Source organism: Rhinolophus ferrumequinum, chromosome 7, assembly GCF_004115265.2.
Source record: "Rhinolophus ferrumequinum isolate MPI-CBG mRhiFer1 chromosome 7, mRhiFer1_v1.p, whole genome shotgun sequence".
Classification (NCBI taxonomy): domain Eukaryota; kingdom Metazoa; phylum Chordata; class Mammalia; order Chiroptera; family Rhinolophidae; genus Rhinolophus; species Rhinolophus ferrumequinum.
This window is the reverse complement of record NC_046290.1, coordinates 98,914,564-98,927,325: the sequence shown is the minus strand read 5'-3', so window position 1 is coordinate 98,927,325 and position 12,762 is coordinate 98,914,564. Positions and strand designations below refer to the sequence as shown.

Here is a 12,762-nt window from a genome sequence, read left to right as displayed (position 1 = left end):
CAACTTAAAAGCATGGAAATGGGTGAACCTTGTAAACATTATTCTAGGTGAAAAAAGCCAGACAAAAGGCCACACATTGTATGATTCCATTTATATGAAACGTCCAGAATAAGTAAACTCATAGAGACAGGAAGTAGATCAGTGGTTGCCAGGGGCTGGGGGAAGAACAGATTGGGAAGTGGCTGCTAATAGTTATGGGATTTCTTTTTTGAGGTGATGAAAATATTCTGGTGTTGTTTGCACAACTTTGTGACTATACTAAAAACCACTGAATTGTACACTTCAAAAGGCTCAATTTCATGGTATGTGAATTATATCACAATAAAGGTAGATTAATACTACAAAGGTAGTCAAGATCAAGGGTAGGCTACCTCTTCTTATGTAAATGCTTTTTATACAGTAAAGTCAGGCTTAATATGAACATGAAAGGTTCACTTTTTCCTCCCTCAAAACCAAAGTGGCTTCCTAAACAGCTTCTGAAGTTAATGACATTTAATAATATGAGAATTGTTCAATTAAAATTTCACATGTTCTAATCTCAAAACAATATGAGTTTAAAGGTCCTCATACTTTGGTTGTAGTTAGATTGTATATAGCTGACTTGTGGTCTTCCGGGCTTAAATATTTAGAAGAATATGTTGTGCCAGCATCAAGAAATAAAGAAATAAAGGCCACCTGGTATTTGAAATGTTAATCAAAATGTGTCCAAAGATAACTAGGTTACTAAAATGAATCTTTTTTTAAAATGTCTCAATTATAGCTGACATATATAGTGTTATATTAGTTGTGTACAACATAGTGATTAGACATTTATGTAACTTACAAAGTAATCATCCATATAATAAGTCTAGACACCATACATAGTTGTTACAGTATTATTGACTGTATTTCCTAGGCTGCACTTTATATCCTGTGACTATTTTGTAACTACTAATTTGTATATCTTAATCCCATCCCCCTTTTCACCCATCCCCCACCCCATTCCCATCTGGCAACCATCAAAATGTTCTTTGTATCTGGGACTTTATATCTGTTTTTGTTTGTTCATTTATTTTGTTCTTTAGATTCCACATATAAGTGAAATCATATGGCATTTGTCTTTCTCAGTCCTACTTCCTTCACATAGCATAATGCTCTCTAGGTCCATCCATATTGTCACAAATGGCAAGATTGCATTGGTTTTTATGAGTGAATAATATTCTATTGTATATTTGTACCACATTTCCTTTATCCATCCATCTATTAGTGGACACCTAGGGTGCTTCCGTATCTTGGCTATTGTAAATAGTGCTGCAATGAACATAGGGGTGAATATATCTTTTCAAAGTAGTGTTTTGTGTTTCTTCAGATAAATACCCAAAGTGGAATTGCTGGGTCATATGCTAAATCTATTTTTAATTTTTTGAGGAACCTCCATACTGTTTTCCATTGAGGTTGCACCGATTTACAATCCCACCAACAGTACACAAGCGTTCACTTTTCTCTTCATCCTCGCCAACACTTGTTGATGTGTTGATGATAGCCATCCTGACAGGTGTGAGGTGGTATCTCACTGTTGTTTCAATTTACAATTCCTTGATGATTAGTGATGTTGAGCATCTTTTCATATGTCTATTGGCCATCTGCATGTGCTGTTTGGAGAAATATCTACTCAGGTCCTCTGCCCATTTTTTAATCAGATTGATTTTGTTGGTGTTAAGTTGGGTGAGTTCCTTATTGTAATGACGAGTGGAGGAAAAGAAAGAGGAGGGACACACACACTAGATTGGGGCTAATTAATTTATTTAGCAATATCTAATCAATTTATGTAGCAATATGCAATAGCAAAAGACAAGGTTAATTAATAGAATGTGCTAATGACAGAAAGTAAAGGTGATTAAGGCTAAACTATATATACGTTGATACCAATGTCATGTCAAAGGAGTATACATACATATAAGTTTAAGAGATCCCAACATATGTTTACTATTGATCAAAAATCACTTGGCTAAAGACACAACTAACATCAGTAAGGAGTATCCAAAAACAGTAATAAGCTCTATAGGATAGTAACTATTACAGTAGATGTCAAAAGCTCACCAAACTGGGGGAGAACATTACTGGAAAATTCATAAATCAAAACCTGCCAGGTCTGTAGCTGAGAGAAACTCAGGCGTTTCCCACACCGCTGCTTGTTAGTTCCCAAGAATGTTTCTGCTGTTGTGGTCTTTGTTGTTGTTAGAAGTCCAGGCATCTTCTGATGCTATAAGCTGCAAGCTGCATATAAATTTTTAAGGTGTTAGCAATCTGAAGATTGTCGCTGTTGTTGGCGTTGTTGTTGTTAGAAGTTAGGATGTCTTCTGATATGCAAGCTGCAAGCTGCATACAGGTTCCCAAAGATGCTAGAATGATGACAATTTACCAACAAAAGTCTCTCTTCTATTCATTGAGGCAAGTTCCCATCTCTTACTCTGAAACAATCCAATCCTGAAAAGCAGTCCTGAAACAGCAAATCTTCTGAATAATAATTTCTTGAAACAGCAATCAATCATTCCACTTGAGGTCTGTTTTATATATCTCTTTAGATGCACCCCAGAGTCAACTTTCTTGTTCCTGCCTCCCCCTCTGGGAATGGCCAGTTCCGGGAGGGTCCGGCAGTTACTGATATGAATGCTGCCCATCTGGCCAAAGGGCCAATTCATCTGGACAAGCAGTATCTACTGTTCTTGCTTGGGACCATCAGCCCAAGGTCTTCCAAAACCTGGCAACGTGCCTGTCATGTCGTCCTGCTATAACTTAGCTACTTCTTTACTTCCTCTGCTGATGTGGGTGAAACAGACAGAAGAATAAAAAGGGAATTCTCTCAACCTCTGATCAAGAATTTCTTTAACCCTAAGTTAACCATCACCTCACAACATGGACAGAACAACAAACATCATCTCATATCTCCCCTACTCAAGAGAATGAGACCAAACAGAAAACCTCATCTCATGTCTCCCCTGCTCAGGAGAATGAGACCAAAGTGGGAATTTACTCAACCCCTGATCACAGTACAGAAATCACTTCACATACAGGAACAGATAAAAGCTAATAGACAAAAGCTCACATCACCCAACGAAGACAAATTTTCTTCAACATCTTTCCTACACTTATATATTTTGGATATTAACCCCTTACGGATGTATCATTGGCGAGTATCTTCTCCCATTCAATATAATGTCTTTTCATTTTATTGATGGTTTCCTTTGCTGTGCAAAACCTTTTGATATGGTCCCATTGGTTTATTTTTTCTTTTGTTTCCCTTGCCTGAGGAGATATATTAGGAAAAATATTGCTAAGAGCAATATGAGAGAGTTTGCTGCCTATGTTTTCTTCTGGGAGTTTTTATGCTTTCGAGTTTTACATTCAAGTCTTCAATCCATTTTAAATTTATTTTTGTGTATGGTATAAGAAAGTGATCCAGTTTTATTCTTTTGCACGTGTCTATCCAGTTTTCCCAGCATCATGTGTTGAAGAGACTGTGTTTATCCCAGTGTATCTTCTTGCCTCTTTTGTCATAGATTAATTGACCAGATAGGCGTTGATTTATTTCTGGGTTCTCTCTAGTCTGCTCCATTGATCTGTGTGCATATTTTTATGCCAGTGCCATGCTGTTTTGATTACTACAACCTTGTAGTTAGTTTGATATCAGGTTGTGTGATATCTCCATCTTTGTTCTTTCTTGAAATTGCTTTGGCTATTTGGGGTCTTTTGTGGTTTTATAAAAATTTTACGATAATGTGTCCTAGTTCTGTAAAGAATGCCACTGGTGTTTTGATAGGGATTGCATTGAATCTATAGATTGCTTTGGGTACTACAGACAATTTAACAACATTCTTCCTATCCATGAGCACAGTATATATCCTTCCGTTTTTTGTGTGTCTCCTTCATTTTCTTTCTTCAATGTCTTATGGTTTGCCAAGTACAGGTCTTTTACCTCCTTGGTTAAATTTATTCCTAGGCATTTGTTTTAAGCAATTGTAAATGGGATTGTTTTCATAATTTCTCTTTCTGATAGTACATTATTGATGCAAAAAAATGAAGCTGATTTCTGAATATTAATTTTATATCATGGTACTTTACTGAACTCATTTATCAGTTCTGATAGTTTTTTTGGTGGATTCTTTAGGATTATCTATATTTAGTATCATGTCATCTGCAAATAACGACAATTTTACTTCTTTTTTTCCAATTTGAGTGCCTTTTATTTCTTTTTCTTTTGTGATTGCTGTGGCTAGGACTTTTAATATGATGTTAAATGAAAATGGTGAGTGTGGACATCCTTATTTTGTTCCTGGTCTTAAGGAAAATGCTTTTAGCTTTTCACCAGTGAGTATGATGTTAGCTGTGGCTCTGTCATATATGGCCTTTAATATGCTGACGTATGTATGTTCCTTCTGTTCCCATTTTGCAGAGATTTTTATCATAAATGGATGCTGGATTTTGTCAACTGCTTTTTCTGCATCTATTGATATGACCATATGATTTTTCTTTTTCATTTTGTTAATGTGGTGTATCAGTTAATTGATTTGCAGATATTGAACCAATGTTGCATCCCAGAAATAAATCCCACTTGATCATAGTCATAATCTTTTTAATGTATTGCTGAATTCGGTTTACTAATATTTTGTTGTTGATATTTGCATCCATGTTCATCATGGATATTGACTTATCATTTTTTCTTTCTTTCTTTTTTTTTTTTTTTTGGTAGTGTCCTTGTCTGGTTTTAGAATCAAGGTAATGCTGGCCTTGTCAAATGAGCATAGGACCTTTTCTTCTCTTCTTTTTTGGAATAATTTGAAATGATAGATGCTAATTCTTCTTTGAATGTTTGGTAAAATTTACCTGTATAGCTATCTGACCCAGGACTTTTATTTGTTGGGAGATTTTTGATCACTGATTTAATTTAGTAGTTATCAATATGTTCAGATTTTCTTTTTCTTCTTGATTCCATCTTGGAAGATTGTATGTTTCTAGGAATTTATCCATTTCTTCCAGGTTGTCCAATGTGTTGGCATATAATTGTTCATATTATTTTCTTATAGTCCTTTATATTTCTGTGATATCAGTTGTTACTTTTCTTTCATTTCCACTTTTATGTTTTTTGGGGGGCCCTCTCTCTTGATGAGTCTGGCTAAAGATTTATTAATTTTCTTTAAGTTTTCAAAGAACTAGCTCTCGCTTTCATTGATGTTTTGTGTTTTTTTACTCTATTTTGTTTATTTTCCCTCTGATATTTATTATTGACTTCTTTCTACTCTATTTGGTCTTTGTTTTTATTTTTCTATTTCCTTTAGGTGTAAGGTTAGATTGTTTATTTGAGATTATTCTTTTTGAGGTAGGCCTGTATTGCTGTGAATTTCCCTTTTAGCACTGCTTTGGCTGTGCCCCCTAGATTTAGGATCATTGTATTTTTATCATTTGTCTCAATGTATCTTTTGATTTCTTCCTTGATCTTCTTGATAATCCATTCATGGTTTATTAGCATGTTATTTAGTATTCAGGTTTGTGTGTTTTTTAGGTTTCTTTTTGTAATTGTTTTCAGTTTCATACCATTGTGATCAGAGAAGATGCTTGATATAATTTCAGTGTTCTTAAATTTATTGAGGCTTGTTAGTAGTCTAACATATTGTCTGTCCTGGAAAATGTTCCATGTCCGTTTGAAAAGAACGTATATTCTGCTGCTTTAGGGTGAAATGTTCTAAAAATATCAATTAAATTCATCTGCTCTAGTGTGTCATTTAGGGCTGCTGTTTCCTTGTTGATATTCTGTCTGGAAGATCTGTCTGGTGTCAATGCAGTGTTAAAGTCCCCTACTATTACTATTACTGTATTACTCTCAGATATCTGTCAATATTTGTTTTACATATTTAGGTACTCCTACAGTGCATAAATAAATGTTTACAAGGGTTATGTGGTCTCTTTGGATTTATCCCTTTATCATCATGAAATATCCTTCTTTGTCTCTTGTTATAGCTTTTGTTTTAAAGTCTATTTTGTCTGATATAAATATTGCTGCTACAGCTTTTTTGTTGGTTTGTTTCTATTTGCATAAAATATCTTTTTCCCATCCCTTTTAGTCTATGTGTGTCTTTCGATCTGAAGTGGTTCTGTTGTAGGCAGCCATATTCATGGGTCGTGTCATATATTCTTATCCATTCAGCCACTGTAGGTCTTTTGATTGGAATATTTAATCCATTTATATTGAAAGTAATGATTGATAGGTATGTAGTTATTGCCATTTTATTATTCATGTTTCCAATTATATTTTTTTTCTTCTTCTTCTTAAAGAAGTTCCTTTAACGTTTCTTATAATGCTGGTTTAATGGTGATGAACTCCTTTCATTTTTTTCATGTTTGGGAAACTCTATATGTCTTTCTCAGTTCTAACTGATAGCCTTGCTGTGTAGAATAATCTTGGTTGTAGTTCTTCGCTTTTCATCACTTTGAATATTTCCTGCCAATCCCTTCTGCCTGCAAAGTTTCTGTTGAAAAACCAGCTGACACTTTATGGAGCTCCCTTGTACATAGCTACCATGTTTCCCCAAAAATAAGACCAGGTCTTATATTAAGGTTTGCCCAAAAGACACATTAGGGCTTATGTTCAGGGGATGTCATCCTGAAAAATCATGCTAGGGCTTATTTTCTGGTTAGGTCTTATTTTGGGGGAAACACGGTAACTTTTTCTGTTGCTACTTTTAAGATTATGTCTTTGTCTTTAACCTTTGGCATTTTAATTCTAATGTGTTTTGGTGTGGGCCTCTTTGGATTCAACTTGTTTGGGATTCTGTGCTTTCTGGACTTGCATACCATGTTTCCCCGAAAATAAGACCAAGCCAGACAATCAGCTCTAATGCATCTTTTGGAGCAAAAATTAATATAAGGCGGTCTTATTTTACTATAATATAAGACCAGGTCTTATGTAACATAATATAAGCCCGGATCTTATATTAATTTTTGCTCCAAAAGACACATTAGAGCTGATAGTCCGGCTAGGTCCCTTATTTTCAGGGAAACATGGTATCTATTTTCTTCTCCAGGTTAGGGAACTTTTCAGTCATTATTTCTTCAATTAGGTTCTCATTCTTTTGCTTTCTCTCTCTCCTTCTGGTACCCTATGATGGGAATGTTGTTACACTTGATGTTGTCCCAGAGGTCTCTTAAACTATCCTCATTTTTTCTGGATTCTTTTTTCTTTTTGCTATTCCAATTGGGTGTTTAATGCTACCTTGTCGTCCACATCGCTAATTCGATTCTCTGCTTCATCTAGTTTGCTGGTGATTCCTTCCAGTGCATTCTTCATTTCAGTTATTGTATTCACTTCTGACTGGTTCTTTTTTATGGTTTCTAGGTCCTTTTATATGCTTGCTATCTCTTTGTTGAGGTTTTCACTAAGTTCCTTGGCTTAAAATCATTGTTTTGAATTCTGTTTCTGGTAAGTTGCTGCCTTCATTTCATTTAGTTCTTTTTCTGGAATTTTCTCCAGTTCTTTCATTTGGGACGTATTTCTTTGTTTCCTCATTGGCTACCTCTCCGTGTTTGTTTCTGTGTGTTAGGTAGGGCTGCTATGTTTCCCAGTCTTCCCAGGTGGCCTTATGTAGTAGGTGTGCTGTGGGGCCCAGTGGCACAGTCTCCCTGGTCCCCTGAACTGGGTGCTCCAGGAGTGTCCCTGTGTGGGTTGTGTGAACCCTCCTGTTGTAGTTGAACCTTGATTGCTGTTGGCATATCTGTGGGTGGTATTGACTCTCAGGCTGACTGGCTGTGGTGTTTGGCCATATCCACAGCTTATGGGCTGCTGTACGGGGGGCTTACCCCACTGAGTGGGATTCTCCTCAGCAGGCTCTGATGCCTATTGAGACTGCCCTTTGTGTGTGCCACTTGTGGGGCTAATTGGGTGGTGCTCTGCTGTGGTATAAAGCCAACCTGCAAGTATGTTGGCTCTGCGGCCTTTTGGGAGGGGCTCCAGTGCAGGCCCAGGTCAGCCACTGCCTGTGATCAGCTGGAGGCTACCTGGTAGGAGCTACAGAGCAATCCTCAGTTGGTTGTTGCCTTTTCTGTTCCTGGAGGCACGAGGGGACGCCACGTTACAAACTGAGGACTGCCACCAGTACGGGACTGGGGTAGCTCCACAGAAAGCCAGATACCCTGAGGCCTGCTGCCACCTGCCAGATCCCGTAAGGTTTACTGTTGATAAAGCCTCCTGTGGTATGCAAGTTGGGGCAGGGTCTCAGTGAGTCAGCAGGGTGGAGCAGCAGAGCTCACAGGCCTTTCAGGTTTAGATTTGGCCTGTAGAGGCAGGCTCAACACGGGAAAGATGGTGCCCGCCAGCTACTTGCAGGGGAGGAGGGCCCCACACAGCACAAATGGGGACTGTCCCTCCAGTCCTCGCCTGGAAATTACAGAGCTCAGTCTCTTACTGTATGTCTCCAGTGCCCCCAGAGTCACTGTCCCTCTGCCGGAGCCCAGAGTGAGTGCCTACCTAGCCTCTTTAAGAGGACATCTGGGTTTCCCACAGCCTTCCGTCCCATCCAGATGGCTGGAATCCCCACTGTTTTTCACAGCCAGAAATTGTGGGTGCTTCTCTTCCCAGCACCAGTACTCCAGGCTGGGAAGCCTGGTGTGGGGGCCTGGGTTCCCTCCCTCCTCCGTGGGGAACCTCTGTGACCGAGATACCTCTCCTGTTTCTCAACTAGCACATGTGGTTGTGGGACCAGCCCATTTCGTGTCTGTGCCCCTCTTACCAGTCTTCACGTGGCTTCTTTATATCCTTAGTTATAAAACTTCTATTCAGCTAGACTTCAGATGGTTCTCCAGGTTGATTGTTTTGTAATTTAGTTGTAGTTTTGATGTGTTCACTGGGTGAGGGAAGCACAGCATTTATCTGCTCCGCCATCTTGTATTTCCCCCAACAGTCTTTTTACTGTCTAGTACAAAACATGACAGTGCAATTATATCGATGAACCGCTTCAGCTTTTGTACTTCTGCTGAAGCTAAAACAACTTTTCCAACATATGAAGCAGCTGAAAGTTAATTTCCTGGATAAGAAATACACAGCTTGGCTCTGGCATTTTAGTACTGAGGAGAGCTGAAATAAGTCCATTGATCAAAACTCCATGTATAGTTGTCTTTCCAAACTTGGTGTGTTTTGCAAAATCTTCATTTAAATGCAAAGGATTGACGTCCCCTGTTAATTCTGAGAAGGTAACCACATCCCTCTGTGTGAAGGCCCTGCTGACTTCAGCCCAGTCTCCAGCTCTAATGTGCATATGCTGAAAGTGCTGCCTGCTTAGCTCTTGTTGGTTCAGGCAGATTCTCTTTTTAAAGCCCACCCCACCAAAGATGACGGCTGGAAATTACTGGGAACATCTTCAGCTCCCTTAAATTCTATCAACAAGAATTTTTAGCATGCTTCAGTCTTCAAACATTATGCTGCATCAAAAAGTACTTTTGAGAGTGGAGGAATGTTTCTGAAATTGAAGACTTCAATCCAATATGAGTTCCTTACGATTGCTAGCAGATAATGCGAGGAGAAATGGAAAAACATGAGTCCCTCTGAAAGCACATTTCTTGCCTGTACAGGACCGTAGCAGGATCACAGAGCTCTGCAATGTGACAAGACCACTGCTGTATTCTCAAGATGGCTCACAAAGTCTTTTCTTTACAGGTTAGGATGTTCAGGGGTAAGGCAGCATCAGCCTCTCCAGACAGGTCCCTCAGGGCTGAAATAAGCAGCAGTTTGAATTCCGCAGCATTCCGTCCAATTCCACAATCTTGAAATTCTAGACAGTCTTTCATGTAGCGCTCAGATGAATTTTTGTAAACTATTCTTTCCTGTGTAGCAGCTGGGGCTGGCATCTTCTCCAGTGCTGATACACTGTTGAGCACTTGGGTGGTTTTCAACTTTTTTCGACTGACGTCTGCTATGTGGCACCCAGCTGGTGCCGGGCGCATGCGCTCCACACCTGTGGTCCCGCTCAGTTCTCACAGCCACTCTCTGTGTCGGTGACCGCGTCATACAGAGAGAGACTAGGGAAGGGCTCCGCGGGTACCTCCTGCCCTTCTCTTGATTATACCTTTCTTTCTGTTTCCTTTGGGTTTCTATTCTTCTTTCTCTAGTTTCTTAAGATGAGAACTTAGGTTATTGCCTCTGCTAATGTAAGCATATAATGCTATAAAATGTGTCTCTTTGGCCCATAGAATATTTAGCAGTTTGTTTAATTTTCTAGTGTTTGGAGATTTTCTTGTTGTGTTTCTGTTATTGATTTCTAGTTTGATTCTGTTATAGTCAAAGAATACATTCTATGTGATCTTGGTTTTTTGTAATTGTTGAGGTTTGTTTTATGGGCCAGAATGTGGTCTGTCTTAGGAAATGTTTTGTGTGTGCTTACTAAGGGTAAGTATTCTGCTATTTTTCAGTGAGTGTTATGTGTCTATTTCATCCTGTTGGTTGATGGTAGTGTTGAGTTCTTCTGTATCGTTAACTGATTATCTGTGTAGTCCTATCAATTGTTGAATGAGAAGTGTTGAAGTCTCCAACTGTGTGGGTTTCTCTATGTCTCCTTTCAGTTCCATTGTTTTTTTGCTTTGCATATTTTGCAGCTGTGTTATTTGTAGCATACACCTTCAAGATTTTTCCATCCTTGTATTTTCCACCTACCTATATCATATATTTGAAGTAAGTTTCTTGGAGATAATATATAGTTAGGTCATGCCTTTTTTTTTTTTTTTTTAAGGAGGGTGCAGCTCACAGTGGCCCATGCGGGGATCAAACCAGCAACCTTGGTGTTATTAGCACCACTCTCTAACCAACTGAGCTAACCAGTCACCCCATCTTACCTCTCTTTAAGACCTTTACCCTCCCTCATTTATAATGTCTTAAATATTTCCTGCATGTACATTGAAAACCATATCAAATAATGTTATAATTTTTGCTTCAACCATCAAATATAATTTAGAAAACTCAAGAAAAAAATAGATTTTTGTACCCATATTTTACTCGTTCTGTTGTTCTTTCTTCCTTCCTGATGTTCTAAATTTCCTTTGGAATCTTCTGCATCTGTCTGAAGAACTTCCTTTAGCGAATTTTTTAGAGCTGGCATGATGCAACCAGTTCTCTTAGGTTTTCTTCATCTGACAACTTCTTGGTTTTCTTTTCATTCCTAAAGGATATTTTTGCTAGATAAGTATTCTGGATTGATGGTTCTTTCAAGACTTTGTTTTGACTTCTTGGTAGCTGATGAAAAATCCTGTTTTTTGTTTTTCTCCTGTAGTTACAGTGCTGTTTCTCTCTCACTGCTTTTTTCAGATTTTTTACTTTTCGGATCTTTAGTTTTCAGAAGTTTGCTTATGATGTGTTATGACTTGGGTATCTTTTCTGTTTGAGATATGCTCAGCTTTTTTAATCTGTAGGTTTATGTCTTTTACACATTTGGGAAATTTTCAGCCATTGTCCTTTCAAATACTTTTTTCATCCCCACTCTTTCTCCTCAGCTCTTTCTGGGATTCTGATGACCCATTGTTAGGTCTTCTGTTATGGACCCACAGGTGCCTGAGGCTTTGTTTGTTTGTCTTTGTCTCTTTATTGTTAAGATTGGGCACTTTCTATTGTTCTAACTTCAAGTACACTGATTCTTCTGTTCTCCCATTTGCTGTTGAGCCCAATCATTGAATTTTATTATTTTGGTTATTGTATTTTTAAATTCTAGAATTTCCATTTGATTCTTCTTTCTTTTATTTAACTTTCTGGTTTTCACTTGTTTCAAGTGTTTGTGATTGCCCGTTGAGGCATATTTATGATGGCTGCTTTAAAATCCGTATCAAATAATCCCAACATATGTGTAATCTTGATGTTGGTATCTTTTAGTTGCCTTTTTTCATTCAAGTTGAGATTTTCCTATTTCTTGGTATGACAAGTGATTTTCATTTGTATCCTAAACATTTGGGTGTTAGGCAATGAGACTAGGTCTTGCCTAAATCTTCTGTTTTAGCAGGCCTCTTGACACTGCACCTGTGGGGATAGGTTGTGGGAGGGCCCCACCTCATTACTGCCAGGTGGACGTAGACGTCCATCTATTGACCTACAGGGGAGGGGTGCCTCACTGCTGCTAAGTGGGGGTGAAGTCCAGGCTCTTCCCTCAGCCTCCTGTGAAAGCACTTTGACTAGTAATGAGGACCACTTCATTACTGCTCCCAACTGACATTGTGGGGTGAGCTGGGGGCCTTCCTGCCCCTGGGTATGGTGAAAATCCTGGCTCTCCAGTAAGCTTCTTCTGACAGCGCTCTAGTGTGAATAAGGAGAAAACCTTGTTACTGACGGATAGAGGTGAAAATCCAGGATCCCTACAGGGTTTCCCTATCACCACTGCCTGGTCTGGGGTGTAGGAGTCTCCACTCCATCTTCTCTGATACCTCCCCAGCAGCAGAAAGGGGTGGTATAGCTTAGTACAGCTGGGCAAAGGTGGAAATCTGGGGTTCCCCACTCATTGTTTACTGACTGGGATGACGAGGCCACTTTTTCTCATGGCCTAGGGTGGTCACTGTCCAAAAGATTTCGGTCTTGCTATGCTGCCCTTTTCCCGGTCCTTTGGCTAGAGAGGGGAGGCTTTATTTGGGGCTTTTTTGCTTTTTTAATTGTTTGTGCTCGTTGGTTTTTCTGGGTTGCAGGCTTTAACCAAGCATCTAGGTTCCAGCACCCAGTCCAGGATATATGAGGCAAAAATAAAACCCAGGGAACTCACCAAAATG

General features: G+C 38.9%; 2 protein-coding genes across 4 annotated transcripts in view; one reads left to right on the top strand and one right to left on the bottom strand.

Moving 5' to 3' along the window:
* The window catches only part of LOC117024741 (S-adenosyl-L-methionine-dependent tRNA 4-demethylwyosine synthase TYW1), a 210,046-nt gene that overhangs the window by 174,513 nt on the left and 22,771 nt on the right, over positions 1 to 12,762 (top strand). The gene's annotated exons all lie outside the window — the stretch shown is intronic.
* LOC117024744 (ribonuclease P protein subunit p14-like) lies at positions 9,501 to 9,873 on the bottom strand. The gene is given in 2 exon segments (XM_033110221.1): positions 9,501 to 9,645; positions 9,647 to 9,873. Coding segments are annotated over 2 exon segments (372 nt in total).